This window comes from Manis javanica, chromosome 3 (assembly GCF_040802235.1).
Source record: "Manis javanica isolate MJ-LG chromosome 3, MJ_LKY, whole genome shotgun sequence".
In the NCBI taxonomy this organism is placed as follows: domain Eukaryota; kingdom Metazoa; phylum Chordata; class Mammalia; order Pholidota; family Manidae; genus Manis; species Manis javanica.
In genome coordinates this window covers 30,561,900-30,583,247 of record NC_133158.1, presented here as the reverse complement: position 1 = coordinate 30,583,247, position 21,348 = coordinate 30,561,900, and the positions used below count along the sequence as shown (strand labels likewise).

Genomic DNA, 21,348 nt, shown 5'->3' with positions numbered 1-21,348 from the left:
GTTCTAAAATCAGACTTATAGCTTGGCCTCTTATTTGCTGTGTGACCCTGAACAAATTAGTTAACCTCTCTGAGCTTCAGCTTGCCAGCTGTAAAATAACAAGCATAACAATATATAGGGTTGTTTTGAGGACTTAAAAGAATAATGCATGTATGTTGTGTGGCATAGCTCCTGGCAGACTAAGTGCTTGATAAATGGAGCTATTGACCACCCCCATATACTTGAATCATCCCCTGGCCATCCCCAAGTCTCCAGGGTGACGTTAGGAGCTCCTGTCAGAGTGAGGCTCCTCCCCACCTATACGTGTCACCCCACTTACATTCACCTCCACACAGCCACACTCCTTTTTCCATAGGATCGCTTTCGTCTTGGTCTCTGGCCAAAGGGATCATAATCTCTCTTGCCTTTGTCTGGAATCTCAAGACTCCTACCAATCAGTGGTTTGGAAACACAATGGTGTTGGGGGTCCTGCCTCCAAAAAGGGCACCCAGGACAGCTACATGCAAAAGAATGAAAGCGGACCACTGTCTTACACAGTGTAAAATAACCTGGAAATGGATTAAAGACTGAAACATAAGACCTGAAACCACAAATTCCTAAACGAAAACATAAGCAGTACACTCTTGAATATCTGCATTAGCAATTTGTTTTTCTGGATAGTCTCCCCAGGCAACGGAAACAAAAATAAACAAGTGAGACCACACCAAACCAAAAAAACTTTGGCAGAGCAAAGGAAACCATCAACAAAACAAAAAGGCCACCTACTGTATGGGAGAATATTTGCAAAGGATATATCCATTAAGTGGTTAATATCCAAAATGTATAAAGAATTCATACAACTCAACACCAAAAAAATAACCTGATTGAACAATGGACAGGGGTTCTGCCACCCTCTTTCTCTTCAGCAAGGCAGCCAAGCTGTAGATGCAGTGAGGCAGACATTTGTGAAGACCCTCGGGTGCAAGACCATCACCCTCAAGGTCGAGCCCAGTGAGACACCACTGAGAATGGAAAAGCCAAAATCCAAGACAAGGAAAGTATCCCGCCTGACCAGCAGTATCTGACTTTTGCAGGCAAAAAGCTGGAGGATGGCCGCACTTTCTCAGATGACAATACCCAGCAAGGGTACACCCTGCAGTTGGTGCTTCACCTGTAGGGCAGCCTCATAGAGCCTTCCCTCCACCAGCTTGTCCAGAAATACAGCTGCAACAAGATGATCTGTGGCAAGCGCTAAAATAAGGTCAAATAAGGCCCCTTCACCTGCTCTTCCTTTGCCTGCAGGGTGGCCTCCTGCCCTTGCCCACACTCCCTGGGACCTCAGTAAAATTTCCCTTTCATTGACTGGAAAAAAAGAAAAATGAGCAGAGGACCTGAAGAGACATTTTTTCAAAGAAGACATACAGATGGGCAAAAGGTATGTGAAAAAATGCTCCACACCTCACTAATTATCAGGGAAATGCAAATCAAAGCCACAATGAGATACCACCTCACACAAGTCAGAATGGCTAATATCAAAAAGACAAGAAGTAACAAGTGTTGGAGAGGGTGTGGGAAAAGAGAACCCTTGTGCACTGTTGATGGGGATAAACTGGTATGGCCACTATGAAAAACAGTATGGAGGTTCCTCAAAAAACTAAAAATAGAAACATCATATGACCTAGTGATTCCACTTCTGGGTAGCTACCCAAAGAAAAAAATCACTAATTCAGAAAAATATGTGCACCCCTATTTCACTGCAGTATTATTTAAAATAGCCAAGATACAAAAGCAATAAATGAATGGATAAAGAAGATGTGATACCTATATACACTGGAATATTATTCAGCCATAAAAAAAGAATGAAATCTTGCCATTTGTGACAACATGGATGAACCCTAGGGTATTATGCTAAATGAAATAAGTCAGACAGAGACAAATACTATGTTATTTAATTCATATGTAGAATCTAAAAAAATAAAACAGAAATAGACTAAAAAATACAGAGAACAAACTGGTGGTTGCCCTGGGGGTTGGGGATGGGCAAAATAGGTGAAGGGAATCTAGAGGTACAAACTTCAGTTACAAAATAAGTAAGTCACGGGGATGAAAAGCACACCATAGGAAATAAAAATAATTTTGTAATATCTTTGTATGGAGACAGATGATAACTACATTTTTCAGTGAGCACTTCATGATGTAAGATAATTGTGGAATCACTATGCTGTACACCTGAAAACAATATGATGTTGTATATCAACTATACTTCAATTCAAAAAAGGTGGGGACAGCCAGGGAGCAGCCAGAAATCCTGCATGGACTTGGGGTTGGACATTGTCAAGCCAGTGAAACTTTGCAGGAGAATAAACGGCTGGTCCTGGTACACACACTGCCCTCCTCAAGGGGAACTGAGGAAGGGAACCAAACCAGCTCTGAGCCTGTTGAGAGAATCTTGACATCTCCAGAGGAGGCTTACCAGAGAATTCACGGAGGTAATGGGAAGAGGGATCTGGACCCCTCAGCTTCTGTATTGTGCCCCTAGAACTGTCCTCCCACCAAAACTGCCCAGGGGGCAAAAGATAGGTCCCCCAAATGCTGTCAGGAAGAGAAACGGATCTTGGACAATGTCAAAACATACCAATCATCTTTTATATATAGTACCAGGATCCAGCAGGATCCAGGTACCTTCCCACAAGGTCAGAACAGCTGATTAGCTCTAATAAGATAAAATAAACAAACCTAGAATCCTACACTGAGGGTCAGGAAACCAGCTGCATATGAAGAGATGAGGAAGGCCTAGTAGATTAATAATGGGCAAAAAAGTGATATGGTTGCCAGAAACATTAATTCAGTATGAGGCCATATTAATGGAGGAGTTTAATCCAGGAAAGGGGCGGTGAATGTTCAGCTTTGTTCCGAACTGGGTTCAGTTCTAAGAGTCATACATTAAAGAGGACACTGTTGATCTTGTAAGAAGCAAACAGAGGAGAAATGTCACAATGGTGAGAGTCCAGAATCCTATCTTAAGAGAAAAGGCTGAAAGAACAGGGAGAAGATTCTAGAGAAATGAGAGATACTTTTACTGGATTCTGAAGGGGTTCCCACAAGGATAACAGCAGAGCTGATCAGATGATATGGTGAAACAGGAAAAGCCTGAACCCTCTCCAGAGTCAGAAAAGCTGGATTCAGACTCCACCATTTACCAGCTATTAGAGGTTAAACACTCTTCAAACTGCAGCATGTCAAAACTCAACTGAGTGCTGAATATTGTTTTTCTATGCCTGCCAGAGGTAGGAAAACAGTGGGAGAGGGATTTCAGCCCCCTACCCAAAGAAAAACTTTCTTCCTTTTTGAGGTGATATTTTATATATTTATAACTTTTACCTCTGATTTCAAAAGAAATATATGGTTGTGTAGAATATTGGTAAACAGAAAAGCAAAATTAGATAAAAATCACATCAACTGTTATTCACCTTCTAATATTTGGGGGTAGGCCAGATGGATGGATGGATGGATGGACAGACAGACAGACAGGTATTAACAAAGACGGATCATACAAATGATTATCTGAGAGAATTTAGAATATCAGCATGTAAAGATGTATGTATTGGTATGTAAAGATGTTTATGGTATTATTGTTTCTTGTAGAAAAAAACCCTGTAAAACACCTGATTAGTAGGGGAATACTGGGACTGAGTATATGACAGTGCATCCACACCATGCAATCTGTGTAGCCAGTCGAAAGAAAGTGGAGCTAATGTTACTGCCTTCAAAATGTTTCCAATACATATTGCTTAAGGCAAAACAAAGCTGTAGAATAATATGCATAGCATAATCTCGTTTTTTAAAAAGAAAAGTATGCATATATATGTTTTTATAAGCAAAGGAAACAGTATGGTGTTAAGAGTGGCAAATGTGAGGGGCAGAGTTGGAGAGGCCATGGGTAGGACAGTGTGCCCTTTGAACATTTGCTGCTTTAATTGGTACAATCAGCATATATCATCTTTATAATTCAAATGACTGAAATTTAAATAAATAAGCAACAATCTACCCTGGAAATTCCTCCATGCCATTAACGATTTTACATCATATTTAATGACCACATACATTCCTTGTGTGGCTCTCTCTTAAAGTATTGAACCTAATGATGGACAGGTAGTATGTCAGGAGCTGACCAAAGAGAGATCAGGAGCATTTTGGCAGTGTCTATCGGACCTGAAAATATATATACCCCTAGATCTAGCTATGCCTCAGGTAGGAGATTATCTGATAGGTACACAAGGCATGTGCACAAAGATGTCTATGCAAGAATTGCCCTGCCTTGTTGTGCCTGCTAGCAAAAGGCTAGAAACGACCTACATGTCCAGCCTCAGAGACTGAAGGGATAAACCATACACTTAATTCTCAACAGTGGTTACAAGAAACAAGATGGTTCTGTAGAAATTTACATGGACAGTGTGCCAAGATATACTGCAGAGTAAAGGGAAAACAAGCAGGTGACAGAGCAGTGTGTACAGTATGCTATTTCGTTTTAAATCGTATATATGGCTGTGTATTGAAAAAGATCTAGAGGATACATACACATCAAGCTGTGCATACGATTTACCTATAGGTATGTACATACATGTTTGGATGTATCCCTGTAAAAATAGGCATGTAGCTATAAAGGAAGTGAGCTCCCTGTCCCATGAGGTATGCAAACAGACTGGCTGCCCCTTTTACAGGGATGCTTCGGAAGGGATTTCCACATCCCTCGGAGGTGACCTCGGTGCCCCTCTTAGCCCTGAGAACCTCGGAGAGGGGAGGTCAGGACTGGGAGAAGGATCCACCCCAAAGGGAAAGGGTTAAGCAGGGATGGAGCTCCTGTGGTGTGGGCGGGCTCCACGATCGGCAGCGCCGGGCTCTGTTAGTTGAGCCTGAGCATCTCGGAGGACGCGGCGTGGAGAGAGGCTGCAGAGACGCGCGCAAGGTGAATGCGGGGGCTGCCGGCGCAGCGCCCAGGTGAGGAGCTGGCCAGAAGGAGGGGGTGATGGTGGGGCCCAGGCGGGGAGCATGGCCTGCAGCCCCCCTTTCGGGCTTGAGCAGCGAGACCTGCAGCAGCGCCAACCCCCACCCGGGACACTGCGGGAAGGCGCACAGCCAGGAGAGAGGAGTCAGGAGTCGGAGCAGGAGAGGTAACCCGAGAAGGACCTGCTTATGGAGGCTGCCCTGTGGCGGCCCTCGCTCTGCCCCCGGGCCGGCCTCTCCTCAGTCCATATGGGAAGGGAGATAACACCCACCACCACCTTCCCCCAAAAATCCAGCAGCCAGAACCCAGGGATGGGCAGCCCCCTCCTTGTCCGCCGATGACTGCATCTCTTAAAATTGGGGGTGGTGAGCAGATGGCATACGCTTGCTTAATCGTTGAAGGCCCAACCCACCTCCTTAGCAGCGAAGCTTTTCCGACACCGCTGTGCAAAATGAGCCACTGCGGGTTTCACGACCCCTAGTATGGCCATTCGCTGGCTGTGTGACCTTGGGTGCTTTGCTCAACCTTTCTGAACCTCGGTTTCTTTCCCTGTGAAGTGGGTATACCCATACCACTTTGTGTTGCGGGGGATGAATGAGACGCAGGACAGGCTGTTAGCTCATCACAGGAGCCTAACTGGGTAAGAGCTCATCACAGGAGCACTGTTACTAAACAGTACCTGTGTTAACGGCCTTTCAGTCCTTCCTCCTTAGCTCACGCCCCACCACCGCCCCCCACCCCCACCCCATCCCAACACTGCAAAAATAAGTCTTCTTTATGGGTCCCCAGCACCTAGCCTGGGCCAGGAACAGAGTATGGGGCTCAGTTAATGAGAAGTGAACTAACAAGGCTTTAAGACAGAGTCCAAACCCATTTTGGGGGATGGGCTTAAGGGGGGTCTTTGAACCCCCTGAAATTGTCTACTAACCTTTGGTGAAGCTGGGCATTTTCCTAGGGAGAGTGTCTGGGGGTTTCATTGGCTTCTCAAGGTGTCTGTGAGCCACCAAAGGTTAGGAGCTGGGAGGCTTTGGGCACAGCTGCTTCCTAGAGAGGAAAGGAACAGGACCTCTGCCCCTAAATACACCAGGCCTCACCTCTCACAGATGCTGTCCCCCCTAACTAGAGGTGGGGGTCCCTTCCTGCCTCCCTGACTCAGCCATGGACCCTCAGGAAGAGGGACCTTTAGGGAATATTACCTGGGGCCAGACATATGGGCAGGGAGAGGAAACAAGAAATGAAAAATGCAGATACAGCCCTTGACAAGCCCCAGGCGAGTAGGGGAGTCAGGCAATTATTACACTATGTGACCAGGGTGACGGGAAGGGGTGGAGGAGGTGTCAGGGGAAGAAATGTCTAAGCTGAAACCAGCCACCATCATATCTTACCTGGATTTCTGTACTGCTCTCTCTCCCACTTGTATTTTTTTATTTATTTCTTTAATTGAAGTATTGTTAGTATACAATCTTATATTAGTTTCAGGTACACAATGGTTCAACATTATCCACATTATTAATTCTTCACCTCAACTAGTGCAGTTACTATCTGACAACATAGGAAGATGTTACAGAATCATTGGCTATATTCTCCATGCTGTACTACCATCCCTGTGTCCAACTTATATTATGATTGAAAATTTCTGTGCTCCTTTATTACCCTCACCCTGTCCACTGGCCTACGGCAAACTCTCCCCCATGGTAACCACCAGTCACTTCTCAGCATCTATGAGTCTACTGCTATTTTGTTCATTTTGTTTTGTTTTCAGATTCCACAAATAAGTGAAGTCAGATGGTATTTGTCCTTCTCTACCTGACTTATTTAATTTAGCACAATACCCTCTAAGTCCATCTATGTTGTTGCAAATGGCAAGATTTCTTTCTTTTTTATCGCTGAGTAATACTCCATTGTGTATCTGTACTTCATCTTCTTTATCCATTCATCTGTTGATGGACATTTAGGTTGCTTCCATAACTTGGCCTTTGTAAATAATGTGGCAATAAATATAGGGGTGCATGTGTATTTTCAAATCAGGGATTTTGTTTTCTTTGGGTAAATTCCTAGAAGTGGAATTATTGGGTCCTACAGTATTTTTTCTATTTTTAGTTTATTGGGGAATTTTTCCACAGGGGCTGCATCAATTTACATTTCCACCAACAGTGCATGAGGATTCCCTTTTCTCCACATCCTCGCCAGCACTTGTTATTTCTTGTCTTTTTGATAGTGGCCATCTGACTGGTGTGAGGTGATTCTTCACTGTGGTTTTAATTTGCATTCCCCTGATAATTAGCACGTGGAGTCCCTCCCCCTTTTAAAACACTATTCAGACCTTGTCACTTCCAGGCTTAATATCTCCATTTGTTTCTTGTGACACCTAGAATAAAATCTAGGTGCCTTACTGAGGCTTACAAGGGCCCTTGTGATCTAACCCTGCCTTCCTAATTTCATCTCCTGCTACTTTGGCGATTTGCTGTTGCCACACTAGCCTTCTTATTTCCTAAACTCACCCAGTTCATTCCTGCTTCAGGGCCTTTGCACCTTCTGTTCCCTCTGCCAAAGACTTTTCCCCCATACCTTTAAATGACTGGCTCCTTCTTCTCACTCAGCATTTAGCTTCAGTGTCACCTAGAGATGCCTTCTTGGCATCCCTTGTATAAAATAACCCCCCAACCTCTCTCTCTTAACCCTATTTTATTTTCTTCATAGCTCACCTTATTTAAAATTATTTATTCATTGTCTATCTCTTACCTAGAATGCCAGCCCCATCAGGGTAGAAATCTTGTTGATCTTGTTCACTGCTTTATCCTCAGGGTTGAAACATAGAATAAGCTCAATTATTTGCCAAAGTAGTTAAGGGGGCTGTTGGGAAAGAGAGCTTTCTGGAGAAAAGTAAAAGTAAAAGGGCTCTAAGTCTTATTAAGCCCCTTGATAAGCCCATTCAAGTTAGCTACTCTTATTATACCCATTTTACTAGGAAAAAACATGATGGAAAGAGGTAAAGTAACTCACTCAGGAAGTGGGGAAGCTGAGATTCCAACCCAGGTTCCTTCTCAAAGGAAGAGGCATGTTCCTCAACCTCTCCCCCTCTCTGATATTTGAGCCTGGACTTCAAGCACGTGAAGAAGGGAGAGGGCATTCCAGGCTGAAGGAACAGCAAGAGCAAAGGTATGGGGCATCCTACAGTCCAGTGGGTGTTGAAGGATAGTTGAGCAGCCTGGTGTGGCCATGGGAGGCCAGCAGAGGAGCTTATGTTCTCTCCTGAGGGTGACAGGGGGCCGACCGTTGAAGGTTTTCAAGCAGGGCAAGTGGTGTGACCAGATATGCAGTTTAAAGGGTCACTCTGGGCAGCATGAAGGGACTGGGTGTGAAGGGCCAGGGAGCAGGGAGCTGCTCATGTTGCTCTTTTTTGTTTCCCACCAGCCCCTCGGGCAGCCATGGGAATCCCGAGTCCTCATATTACCCCCTTCTCTCTTTTTCTCAGGCTCATCCAGTGAGGAGTTGAGGGCTCTAGGCCCAGGCATCAGGGTGGACCATGGCCCCCTACCCATGGGGCTGTGTACGTGACCTCATGCTGCTGTTGCTGCTTCCATCCTTGGGGGCTGGCCCTGCACTGGGCCGGGGCCTTCCCAGGCCACTTGAGGACTTGGAAACGCATGTGAGCCCAGGAGCCCACCCCAAAGGCCCCGTTGGCACAGAACCCCAGGACTTCGACTTCCTCTGGGAGAAGCCCAAAGATGAGAGCCCCTGGAACTCCAATGTCCCCCGTGGCCCTGAGAAGGATGTGCTGGAGAGGCCTGCAGATTCTCCCTTTGGTCCAGCCCTGCATGGGCCTCGAGCAGCCCATGGGGCTCAGAGAGGACTCCCAGTAGCTGATGACCTCCAGATGGCTCGAGCGCCAAGTTCTCAGGGCTGGACAGGCCCTCCTGACTCACAGGAGCCCATGGAGCAAGAAGCACCAGCCCCCCATCCAGTGGGCCCCCCTCATCTCACTTTCATCCCAACTCCCAGACTCCAACTTGGGGTGGCCACAGTTCCTCCCTCTCCAGGGGAGCCTGGAAGCCAAGTGGAACAGCAGCCACCTAAAGAGGAGGATCTGGTGGTTGAAGCCAAGACCAGGGTCTCAGAAACATCCTCCTCGGACCACCGGGGCCTTCCCCACACTCTTGTGCCCAACTCGGGCACCATCAGGAGGCCAGAACTGGAAGAACAGGGTGGGGGTGAGGAGGACATCCAGGAGGCAGCTCAAGACCCCTTCTTTACCCAGCAGGATGCAGCAGCCCCTGATGTTGGCTCGGTATCCCCGGTTGATGTGGCATCCTCTCAGGAACCTGGGTCCCAGCCTGACCTGGCATTGGCCAGGAGCCTTCCTCCTGCTGAGGAGCTGCCAGTTGAGCTCCCTAAGAAGGATGGAGGCGGAGAGATGTGGGAAGTCAGTTTTCCAAGCCCCTCACCCAAGCAGGCTGACCTCCCTGATGTTAGGGGCTCACCAGGACCCCAGCCCTCAGGTACCCCAGCTTCAGAAACTCCTGATGGGCAGCTTAAGCCAGGTGGGTATCAAAATGAAGGTGCCAAGAAAGGCTGGGAGAGACCAGTGTTCCAGGGCAGCTGGATGCCCCAGTTTCTGTGTGACCTCTGGTCTCTCTAGGTCCCAGTTTTCTCATTTTGGCAAATGAGGGTGACTGCACCTCCCTCTTAGGGGTTTAGATTTCAGGGACCAATGGAGGGTCACGCAAAGTGATGACTGCTCTTGTTCTTTCAGAGACAGCAGCCATGAATGGAGCAGACCCCATCTCCCCTCAGCGGGTGAGAGGGGCACTGGAGGCCCCAGGTACCCCCAAGTCCCTCATCCCAGGCCTGTCGGATGCTGAGCCAGCTACAAACCAAACAGAAAGCCCTGTGGGGGCCCTGCAGCCAGGTGAGGGCATGGCTGGGGGGTTGGGGAGAGAGGGTACTCTAAAAATAACGGAGAACCTGTGTGAGTTACATATGAGGGTTTGGGGAGTAGGTGGGGACAAACATCTCCTTAAAGGAATTGTCCAGGACCTCCTTCAAACAACTTAGGATAATAAATGAATGCTCACTGGGTACTCTGGGAGAAGTTATTTGCCCTTTTGGAGATAGAATGTTCTTAAATGTAACATGGGTATAGTTAGTGCAATTTCTCCAACTCTTGCAAATCACCAAAAGAGCTTTTTTAAAAATTGCAATGCCCATTCTCATCCTAAGGAATTCAGTTGGTCTGCAGGTGAGTTTCATATGAGTCCCTTGTCAAGAACTTTTGCTATATTATTAATAAAAATGATAGCTCACATCCATTTAACACTTACTGGGTGGTGGGCACGATGCTAACTAACCATTTAATCCTCAGCATAGCCCAGTGAGGTAGGCACTGTTACCATTCCATTTTACAAACGTGCTTGGAAAAGTTAAATAACTTGCCAACCACACTAGAGAATGATGGAAAATCAAAAGCACCCTTAAAAGGGCTATTTTAATATTGTTATTATTGCAGATGAAGCCGAGGAGTGGCCGGGGCGCCCCCAAAGTCATCCCCCAGCACCCCCAGTCCAGGCCCCCTCGACATCACGCCGGGGCCTCATTCGGGTCACTACGCAGCGCGCCCTGGGCCAACCACCCCCTCCGGAGCCCTCAGCCAGCTCTATGGCATCAGCCCCAGCCTCCAGCCCTCCAGCCAATGCCACCACACCTCCCCTACTGTGGGGTCCCCTGCGGCGGGTGCTGAGCTTTTCCTGGGAGCTGCACGTCTACGGGGTGGGGGTGCTCTTCCTGCTGCCCGCGTTGTTGGCACTGGCCTCGCTGGCAGCCGCCCCTGCGGGGCCCGGACTGGCACTGGTGGCGGGAGTGCTGGTGCTCGTAGCGTCGGGGCTGCGATCTGCCTACATGCTCGCGGACCCCTACGGCTCGCAGGCACGGCTGGGCTTACGCGCCGGCCTAGTGCTCTACAACCTGCCTTTCCCCTTACTGCTAACCGCTCTGGCGGCCCTGACCCTCCTCGGCCTGGGCTCGGGGCTGCCACAGCAGCTGCAGAACCCGCTCCTGCTGGGAGCGTTGGCGCTGATACAAGGTGTGGGGTTGTTAGCTACAGACCTGCTGTCTGTGAGGCCGGTGTTCAACCTCCTGGCTCAGGGCTTGTCGTGCGCCTGGGGCGCCGCCGTGGCTCTGGGTACGCTCTGCCTGTGCCGTCGCCGTCTGCTGGACGGGCCGCGGGGCTGGGATAGCAACCCTGGCCCGCGGCTGCTGGCTGTGGCGGGCGCCCTAGGGCTGCTTGCTAGTGGCTTGCAGTTGGCGGCCGCGCTCTGGCTGTACCCGGGCCCAGGCCGCGTGGGACGCTTCTCTTGGGCCTGGTGGGGCGTCCACTTCTGGCTGCGCCTGCTGGAGTTAACATGGGCGCTCACCATGGCGCTGGCCGCTGTGGCCGCCGCGCGGCCCAGGCCGCCCACGGAGCACGCTTGCTGGGCTAAGCTGCTGCGCCTGGCGTGCCCCACGCCCTCAAGCAAGAGCGAGGTGCCCGAACGATCCAACAACTGCTATGCGGGGCCTAGTGGCGTCGGCACAGGCACTTTGGACATCAGCAAGAGCCTCATCCGCAACCCGGCGGAGTGTGGGCTGCCTGCCACCCCCAGTTCAGGCGCCTGGGGCTCAGCTGCGTCGCTGGGCCACGGTCCTCAGGGTGGTCCAGGCCTGTCCCGCAGCAGCGTGGGGCCGGCGCCGTCAGTGAGCGAGCTGGACCTAAGGCCTCCATCACCCATCAACTTGAGCCGCAGCATCGACGCCGCGCTGTTCCGAGAGCACCTGGTGCGAGACAGCGTGTTCCGGCGCTGCGGCCTAAGCGGCCTAGCCTCCCCACCGCCTGGGGGCGCAGTGCGGCCGCGCCGGGGCAGCCACCCTGACGCCGAGCTCGACGGTGCGGGCTATTTGCTCCCCCGCGGCCGCTGCCGCTCGCTCAGCGACGTGCGCGTGCGCGGGTCCGTTCCACAACACGTAGTAGAACCTGACGCCGTGGCTTCCGGCAGCTCCGTGGACAGCTTCTCCCGGGGCTCTCTCAAAATCAGTTGGAACCCGTGGCGGCACGGGCTGTCGTCGGTGGACAGTCTGCCCCTAGACGAGCTGCCCAGCACAGTGCAGCTTCTGCCTGCCCCGGACCCTGTCCCTGCTCCTACCCAGCCTGGGGAATCTCAGAATGAAGTCCAGCCTCGCTGCAAGCCCGGGGACTCCCGCAGCGCCTCCAGTGACACTATCGAGCTCTGAGAGGTCCATCACACAGACCCCAGGACTCGCCCCCAACGGCTGTACAGCATGGCCAACTGCGACGGTTGAACATTTGAAAGAACAACTGGCATTCCCGGGCCTCCACCTGACTGCAGCTCCAGGAGACAGCCAGGCTTGAACCCAGCTCTCCGTTTTTCTTTTTAAAATATCTCTATTTTTCTCAGCGGGTATTTTACACAAAGGCCGTGACCTATGCGGAACACAGGGTGGACATACACGAATTTGGGTAGGCAGATTGGGGCCCAAGTGCCCCAAACACCCTTCCAGACCCCGCAGTGTGGAGAAATAAGGCTTGCTTGTCCAGAATGACTGTCCTCTTTGTGCCAAAGAAATAAACCCTTAGGACTTGGTGGCTCATGCCTCCCTCTGGCCATGCCAGAATCTTCTTCAGAGGAGATGTAGGAGGCCTCACTCCTAGTAGTAATTCCAAGTCCTGCTTATGAGAGGGGAGGACTTACAAAGGAAAGGGCCCTGGACCCTTCCTTGGAGGCTTTAGAAATAACAGTTACCAATATTTTACGGAACATCTACTATTTGTTGTGCATTATCTTCAGCTCTTCACGTTCATCTTATTTAATTCTCGTATTAAGCCTGAATGGAAAGCATTATCACGCCTATTTTATAGAAGAGTGGAATTAAGGGATGGAAGTCATTTGTCCAGGGTCTTTCAGCAAATGATAGCTAGTCTTAAACGGAGAGAGTTCTACTCCCAAGCCTGGGTCCTCCATTCCTCTTGTAACACTACTTTAGGGGCAGCCTCTCCTCTGTCCTCTCTCCACAACTCCTTTATCAGGGTGGCCCTCAATTTCTCAGGGTTTTACAAAACTTCCCCAAGGCCTGGGGGTGGGGAAGTGCTCTCAGTAGCTTAGGCCAAATCACAGGGGGGAAGTCAGGCAGTAAGACATGCATCTCTATTTTCCAAGACCTTTCTTTATTTCCTGAGATAAATAAATAAATCAGTGGCTGAGGGGCAGGAGTGAGTATTGAACAGGAGCTGGCAGCATGCAGCTGGCAGGAGTGGACTGTGATGGGCCACCCCTGCAGAGACAACACCCCCCCATCCTGGGCAGGGGCCAAAGCTCACTAGCAGCCACCACGAGGAGACACTTGTCTTAAAAATTCACACACATTGTGAAGCCTGTGCAGTCTCCCAGGCCATCTCATGGCATCCACCTTAAGGGCTACCTTTTCACCCCAGGAGCCTAACCGCCCAGACTTGGGGAGTGTGGCTGCTTACCCCACTCTCACCAAACAAAGCAAGCTGCTTCACAAGTCCAGGCAGGAGAAAGGTCCGACCTCTGGGGGCAGCCTGGGTGGAGATCCTGCCAGTGTGGCAGGGATTATCTGCCCTTGATGAAGCCCTCCAGCACACGGTCGCTGCGCTCTGACAACCAATAGCCAGTCATGGCTGCGACAGCCCCAATGAAGATGGCAGTGAAGACCAAGTCGCCCTTGGCGGCCAGTGTGGCCAGCGCGCAGATGATGACGCCGAAGAACATCTGCTGCAGCACCACCAGCTCGTCCTCTGTCATCTCCGAGAAGAAGCCCGCTGACTCTGAGGAGCCAGAGGACCCTGTCATTCCTCCCCACTCCTCATCTTCACTGCCTCATCCCTGCCCAACAAGCCATCACACAATGTCACTTACTGCTGAGGACAACTCTGAGGGCTACAGTTGTTAGCCCTGTCTCAATAAATGGGAAGCTGGGGCTCACAGAGGTGAGGAGGTTTGTCCAAGGCCAAGGCCACATGGTGGGCACGTTGGGACACACAGCATGTGTATAAGCCCAGTTCCAGAGCCAGACTGCCTGGACTGGACACTCAGCTCTGCAACCTGCCTGCCACGTGGCTCTGCGCAAGTTGCCTCTTCATTTTGATCCCAGTTTCCACTATTTCAAATGGGGATGAGAATACCTATAGCACTGGATTTGTTCTAGGGGTGAAAGAAGTTCACATGTGTTACATACTTGGAACAGCAGCTGACACACAAAGCTGTGGAAGTGGTCGCTATCATCGTCATTGTGACTGTCCCTCATCTCAGCATACCATGGCCTATAATAGCTCTTGGTGGCCGGGGGCAAGGACTGATCCCATTGGACAGGTGAGGAAAGAGGTTTGGGGAGGTAGAGTGATTTGACACAAGTCCGATTTTCCTTCTGCTCTGGTAGGTGTGAGGCTACCAAAAGCCAGCCTGGAGATCAGATGTAGGGTTTGGGTCTCATTGCAGCCTCATGGGGTCTGGGTGGCAGTGGGGGGGTGGGGCAGGACCTGAAGCTGCCTGGAAGGGGCCTGCCTGTCCTCCCTTTGGATGAGGACCACCCCTCCTCAGGTGTCGGGGTACCAGTATGGGGCTCACCTGGGATCTGCTCCTTCACACAGATGCCCTCGATCTGCTTGTAGCCTTCGGCGCAGATGCAGTGATAACTGCCCTCGGTGTTCTCACACTTCTCGTTCTCTCCTGGACACACCTCTGTGTCACACTCATCCACATCTGGAGGAGAGCCAAGGTCGGGAGCCCTGACTGCTGGGGTCCCACATGCAGCACATCCTGACATTCCCCTCACCCAGGCAACATTCTACCCATCCTTTCGCTGCCCTGTACACATTCTGGCCCTTCTTAATTCATGGTGGCCAAGGCCTCCAAGGTGCCTGTGCCCATTGACAGGAGACTCACCGAGACACTTGGAGCCCACCTGCTGGTAGCCAAGGCTACACTTCTTACAGCGGCCTGGCCCTGCCCCCATGCAGCCCAGGCAGGCCTTGGCACAGTCTGGAGAAGGGAGAGAGACAGGGGTGAGAGTGGCCCTCCACCCAGCGGAGAAAGCCCTGCTCCAGAAGAGGCTTGGAGTGGTTCTGGCACCTGAGAAGGCAGAAGTTTTGGGGGACAAGCATGAAGCAGCTCCTCCCACCCTCCCTTCAGGGGGAAACAATTACCTCGGCACTCGTAGGAGCCCTCCGTGTTCACGCAGAACTGGTTAGCTCCACAGTTGGCTCGCTCTGTGCCACACTCGTCAATGTCTGCAGAGAGGACGCCAGGGTGGGGATTTCAATCCCTATTTTACTAACAGGGAAGCTTGAGGCCAGCATTTTTGGAGAATGGACTTGGCCAGGCTTAAATGGAGTGGCAGAGACTGCAGGCTGTCCACCACCTCAGATGCAGAGGTGCAGTCAGACTCTAGGCTGCCCAGCTACAGACTATGTTTTCCAGTCTGCCTTGCAGCTTGGAAGTGTAGCCTTGTGATTGAGATCTGGCCAAGAAGATGTAAACAGAAGTGATGTGCTCCACGTTCAGCCTGGCCTTAAAACAACGGACTTGGACTCGTCCATGCACTTTCCTCCCTTTCTCCCTTCCTGAGTGCTGGGGCCACAGATCATGGAGGTGACCATGACCCAGCCTGAGCCACAAAGAGAGCACCCAAGGGGATGACTGCATAGTACAACAGGAATCTGGGTCTTTGAATGAGTCTGGGTCTGCAGCTTCCCTGGAAACCTTGACCACTTGCTTTGAGACTGTGGTATGAGATAAAAATAAACCTCTATATTCTGTAAGGCAGTCTTTGGGGATCTTTTTGTTACAGCAGTGTAACCCTTACCCTCATCTATATAAATAGCTAGGCAAGGGACAAACCAAGTCTCGAACCAACACTTCCTGACCCCAAGTTCAGTTTCCTTATTCCTCTGGCTTACCCTTCCTCCATTTTCAACACTTGGCCTACGTGAAACCTCCTCCAAGAAGTCTCCTGATTGACCACCACCACCAAGCTGGATCAGGGACAACTCTCCCTATAGAAAGATCAGTCTCTACTGTAAGTGCCTGGTTACCTTTCTGCCTTTCCAACCAGCCTGATATCTTCATGAAGATGGGGATTTGTTGGTCTTGCCCAGAAAAGTGTGTGTTGATGGGCAACCAAGCCTAGGCCCCTGTTCACCTCCCTGGTCCTAGGGCAGGGCCCCACTCACCTACACACTTGAGGTGGTGCAGAGCCCAGCCCTTCTTGCACTGTAAACAGTTCGATTCCTCAGGTCCTGAGCAGCGGGCACAGGGGCCAAAACAAGCTGGGGGGAATGGGAGAAGTATAAGGATGGGCAGGCAGGCACCCCATCTGCCCCACCCAGCACCGCACCTCTTGGCTACCTACCCGAACATACCAGATGGCTGGCGTTGCGCTCCGCCTCAAAGTAGCCCAGGCCGCACTGGCCACAGGCCTCACCCCCATAGCCGGCTTGGCAGTCACAATGCCCACTGCCCCCTCGAGTCCCTTCGCCTTCACACCGCCCGTAGCCACTACAGGGCTTCTCTGCACCCCCAGGACAGGCTGTGGGCAGATACCAGATTGGGTGAGAGCATAAATACAATCTTGTATATACAGAATATTTTCTCCATATCATTAAACATTGTGAGAGAAGAAACCATTTTAATGGCAACAATGTTTTGTCATAAAACTGTGTGAAATTTACTTAACCAATACCCCATTGTGGAACAGTTAGATTATTTACAAATCTTTTCTTTTATAAAGACTGAATTGACCATCTTTGTCGCTAACTCCTTATGTGCAGCTTCCAGAGAGATTTTTCTAAAAGGGGCTGGTGTTAAGTTCATCTCCTGACTCAGGACTGTGTGTAGAAAAAGATGGTGACAATGGGGCTTCAGGGCAGCACCTGCCCATCCCTAGGAGGTCACCTTAGTCCAGGGGATGGGGCCTGGTCTGATCCAGGCATGGGAAATGGGGAAAGGGATATTTCTCAAATATATGATAAAAATCACAGCCACATTTGCCCCAGGCTAGCCCCGTATTTTTTTCAGAGCTGTTTCCCATTGATTTGTTCATCTCACCAACCCTCTGAGGCAGGCGAGAACTGAGGCCCAGAGAAGGTGTCTGAACGGCCTGAGTTCACACAGCCAGCTAGGGGCAGAGCCAGGACTAGGTCCTTGGCCTTAGCAGTCCCCTTACCATCTCCCAAGAGGAACTTGAAAAACTCACGAAGGCAGGAAGGCCCGAAGGTGCCTGAGGGGCAGCAGAGCTTCAGGGCATCTGAACAGAGCCACTGGAAGAGGTCTGGGGCTTCCTGCTGCCTGAGGTGGGGGTGACAGTGAAGGGCACTGAGACAGTATCAGAGGTGCTGCCCGCCACCCCCAGACTCCCACAGGATCTGTGGTGCACCCCATCTTGGGCATAAGATCTCTAAGACCACCTGATCCATACTCGCTCCCCATTTGGCAGAAGGGTAAAGCGAGGCTCAAGAGTGAGAGCTTGGGTCCCCTGTCTTCAGCAGATCCGGGATTGGAAGGAGGAGCCAAACCAGGACAGGCATGCACCGCCCCCAGCCTACCGCCAGGCCCTGCCTGTGGCCCTCCCTGCCACCACACCACTCACTTGTGAAACCACCAGCTCTCCACCAGCTCCTCACTCAGCTCCAGCAGACGGTGGCACTCGAAGTCCGACTTGCTGCACACGTTCTCGAGCACCTCTACCAGGCGGGTCTCACTGACAAGACAGGGCAGGGGCGGCCGGAACACATGCCATCCCACCCATCACCCTCCTGAAGGTCTCCTCTCCCACCCCTCCTCATGCCATGACAGTGTCAAAGGAAAGGCCACAGGGTGTAATGGAAGGGGTACTGGTTTGGGCAATCACCCAGACCTGGGTTCAAATCTAATTGTGACCTTGGGCAAGTCACTTAACCTCTCTTGAACCTGTTTTCTTATCCGTAAAATAGGGACAATACCTTCCCCATCCCTCCACTGTGAGTGTGCTGTAAGATACCTCAGTTCCTTCATCTGCACAGTGGAATATAATATACCCTTGCAGGATAGATGTGAATAAAAATGTATAACAAGTGTTGGCAAGGACGTGAAGAAATTGGAATCCTCCTACATAGCAGGTGGGATTGAAAAATGGTGCAGACTGTGAAAAACAGTCTGGCGGTTCCTCAATAAGTTAAGCATCACCATATCACTCAGTAATTCCACTCCCAGGTATATACCCAAAAGAATGGAAAAGCAGGTGTTCACACGGAAACTTGGGCACAAATGTTCACAGAAATATACATGATAGCCAAAAGGTAGAAACAGCCTGACTATCCATCAGCTGATGAATGGATAAACAAAATGTGGCCAATACATACTAGAGTATATTATTAAGCCTTAAAAATGACTGAAGTACTGATTCATGCTACAACATGGATGAACCTTGAAAACATGATCAGTGAAAGAAGCCAGACACAAAAGGGTTCCAATGGAATCAGCAAATCCAGAGACATAAAGGCGTACCAGTGGCTGGGGGAAAGGGAGAATGCAGAGTGACTGCTTAATGGATATGGAGTTTCTTTCTGGGATAATAAAAATGGTCTGCAACTAGATGGTGGTAACGCTTGCACAACATTGTGAAGGCACTAAACATCTCTAATGGTAAATTTTATGTTATGTGTGTATTCTACTACAATAAGAAAAAATTTTAAATATGCGTATAGTATATTATATTATGTATTTGAAGGGTCTGACACATTGCCTGGCACATAAGAGGAGGTGATTTTAAAAAAAATAGGAGCCATTATAGACATGGAAGTACCCTTAGGATTACCTTGGCCAATCCCTTCATTCCCAAATGAGGAAACTAAGGCCTACTGAGGGAAAGGAAAATGACCAGTGTTACATAATAACAAAGCCTTTTATTTCCTATGGACATCATAGTTTAATCCTTACCACAATCCTATGAAACAGGCCAAGGAGGTATTAATATGCACATTTTACAGATGAGGAAACTGAGACTCAGAGAGGTTAAGTGACCTTCTCCAGGATACAAACGGTCATAACTATAACCAAGTCTGTCTAACTCCAAGTCTTTGTTGATTCCCTTTCCTCAATTTGAGTTTGAGAAGCTGCAGGGCCTAGGACTCAGGCCTCTCCTCTCAATACAATCTCATCTCATCCCATGGTTTTATACACTGATGACTTACAAATTCATGTTTCCAGCTTCTACTTCTCCCCTGAACTCCAGACTCCTAAGTCTAACTCTGCTTAGCTGTGAATGGACATCTCAGCCCAACATGCTCAAAGAGAACACCTGATTCCATGCCTCCTCTAAGCCTTCTCCTTCCCTAGTTTTACCCATCTCAAAAATAGCCCTAGTATTCACCTGGTTGTTTAGACCCCAATCCTACCAAGTACCTTTTATTCTACTTTTTCTCTCATACCACATAATGAATCCATCATCGAGTCCTATTGGTCTATCTGCAAAATATACCCCGAATCTGACCCTTCTCACCATGTCCACCACTGGATACCATACCAGCTCATGCTGCTGTCATGCCTAGACTGTGCAGTAGCCTCCTAACTGGTCTCCCTGCTTCCTCCACTTCACCCAGTATAGTCTGCTTGCTACACAACAGTGTATCTTTTAAAGGTATAAATAAGACCACATTACTTCTCTGCTCCCAACCTTCCAATGGTTTCCCATTACACTCAGAAAGAAATCTAAACTCCTTTCTGTGACCTTCAAGGCCCTTTGCTGTCACCTTCTACCACTCTCCTTTCTGCTCACTCCAAATCCAGCTACTTCTCAAATACACAGTCCCATTCTGTCTAAATTCCTTCCCCACTGTCACCTAGTCTGCTTCTTCACTTCAGGTCTCTGTTCAAATGTTACACCTTGAGCACCACGCTTCCCACCATTCTATAGTCTACCCTGCTTTACTGTCCTTCACCTGATATATCATTTATTTATTACGTCAGTCTTCTCTACTAGAATGTAAGCTACTTGAAGTTGGGATCTTGCTTGCCTTGTTTACCACTGTACCATAGATGTTCAATGATATCTGCGGAATATATGGTCCTCAAGGGTGCATATATTCCCCCAGCCTCAATAAGTCTAGGCCCCCACCAGTAGAGCAGAGATTAGGAGGTGAGGTATACAAACAACCCCTCCAGCCCCTTACCTGTCTTTGTATTTGGACAACTTCTCTTCCTCCCAGGCAGTGTTTCCACCTCCAAAGTTGTCCCGGATGGTTCTCTCCAGGCCCTGTAAATGGAGAAAGTTAGTAATAGCTAAGCACAGTGTCTGGCATTCTAGCAGTATTTCACTGACCAGGTAATTGAGGCACAGAGAGCCTGCCCAAGGCCATACATACACTAGTAAGTAACCAAGTTGGGACTTGGGTCCGTGCAGCTCTGGGTCCATCCCAGAGCTCCCCACTCTCAACCCCTGTTCTATTGCAGCTGGACCCCTTCCCACCAGGCTGCTGGTGCACCCACCTTGTTGAAGCTGTCCACCAGTCCCCTGCAGGTGTGGCATGGATGCGGCTCAATGGGGGGAGAGGACTGGGGAGGTGGAGAGGGCTGGAGCCAGACAGGGCCTGGGAGGCTGAGGAAGAAGCTCAGGCCCCAGAGCAGAGCAGGGACCAGGCCCCTCGGGGGCTGTGGGGCCATCTTCTCCCAGGCTGGGGACCTGTAGATAGAGGGCATGGCTAGGGTTCACTGGAGAAGCCAGGTGTGAAAGAAAAGGGTCGGTTTTGAGGCACCGCGGGTATGGGAGCCCAGATATGTTATTTTAAGAAAAGGAAGCTAAACTGGGGTACAGCCCGGGGAAGGGAGATGGTGGGGAAGGAGGCCTATTCTGCAATTCGAGTATGGGCATAAATTATCCTCGTCACCATGACAGGTGGCTTGGATCTTTGGCTAGTGGACAGGAGTCAGCCCACTGTTTTAGGGTGTGAATATTAGGGGTAGGGCCCAGGGAATTGGGGAGAGTGAGTCAGATTCCAAGTATCTGGGGAGAAAAGGCCGGATGGGAGGTCTTGGGGGGAAGGATCCCGGATCTGGATATAAAGAGGAGGGGTCAGGTTCGGGGCCAGCAGGCAGCAAAGGCACAGCCCACGACGCGACAGGGGAGGATGCAAATCTGCGTAAGGCGCGGGGGAGGAAGAGACTACCGACCCAGCCCGCGGGCGCCGACAGCTCAGTCACCCCAACACCGCCGCGGCCGCCGCCTGCGTAAGACGTGCAACCTCCGCCTGCTCTGCAGTCTGGAGGGGCGGAGCCCACGACACGGCCAATGGCGGCGGGCCGTGTGCCATTGCGTCACCC

At 50.2% G+C, this 21,348-nt stretch overlaps 2 protein-coding genes across 7 annotated transcripts; one reads left to right on the top strand and one right to left on the bottom strand.

Annotated features, from left to right (window-relative positions):
- The first annotated feature begins 4,668 nt into the window (after positions 1 to 4,668).
- PRRT3 (proline rich transmembrane protein 3) lies at positions 4,669 to 12,924 on the top strand. Of its 4 annotated transcripts, XM_073230990.1 has the most exons (5): positions 4,669 to 4,977; positions 7,953 to 8,143; positions 8,460 to 9,525; positions 9,738 to 9,893; positions 10,491 to 12,924. In XM_073230990.1, exons 3-5 carry the CDS (start codon positions 8,511 to 8,513, stop codon positions 12,245 to 12,247), a joined length of 2,928 nt encoding a protein of 975 aa, XP_073087091.1. In that variant the 5' UTR covers positions 4,669 to 4,977; positions 7,953 to 8,143; positions 8,460 to 8,510; the 3' UTR covers positions 12,248 to 12,924. The 4 variants fall into 4 exon arrangements, with proteins under 4 accessions (XP_073087091.1, XP_017533374.3, XP_017533377.3 ...); XM_017677885.3 differs by lacking the exon at positions 7,953 to 8,143; XM_017677888.3 differs by lacking the exon at positions 7,953 to 8,143 and having other exon boundaries at positions 4,901 to 4,945.
- Positions 12,925 to 13,178: 254 nt separating this feature from the next.
- CRELD1 (cysteine rich with EGF like domains 1) lies at positions 13,179 to 21,345 on the bottom strand. 3 transcript variants are annotated; one of them, XM_073231009.1, is made up of 11 exons: positions 21,199 to 21,344; positions 20,518 to 20,710; positions 20,202 to 20,284; positions 17,642 to 17,752; positions 17,219 to 17,340; positions 16,406 to 16,582; positions 16,227 to 16,322; positions 15,201 to 15,284; positions 14,941 to 15,036; positions 14,623 to 14,757; positions 13,179 to 13,823 (listed from the first exon to the last, which is right to left on the bottom strand). In XM_073231009.1, exons 2-11 carry the CDS (start codon positions 20,689 to 20,691, stop codon positions 13,609 to 13,611), a joined length of 1,293 nt encoding a protein of 430 aa, XP_073087110.1. In that variant the 5' UTR covers positions 20,692 to 20,710; positions 21,199 to 21,344; the 3' UTR covers positions 13,179 to 13,608. The 3 variants fall into 3 exon arrangements, with proteins under 3 accessions (XP_073087110.1, XP_017533394.1, XP_073087111.1); XM_017677905.3 differs by having other exon boundaries at positions 17,249 to 17,340; positions 21,199 to 21,343; XM_073231010.1 differs by lacking the exon at positions 13,179 to 13,823 and adding an exon at positions 13,833 to 14,199 and having other exon boundaries at positions 21,199 to 21,345.
- Between the last annotated feature and the right edge of the window lie 3 nt (positions 21,346 to 21,348).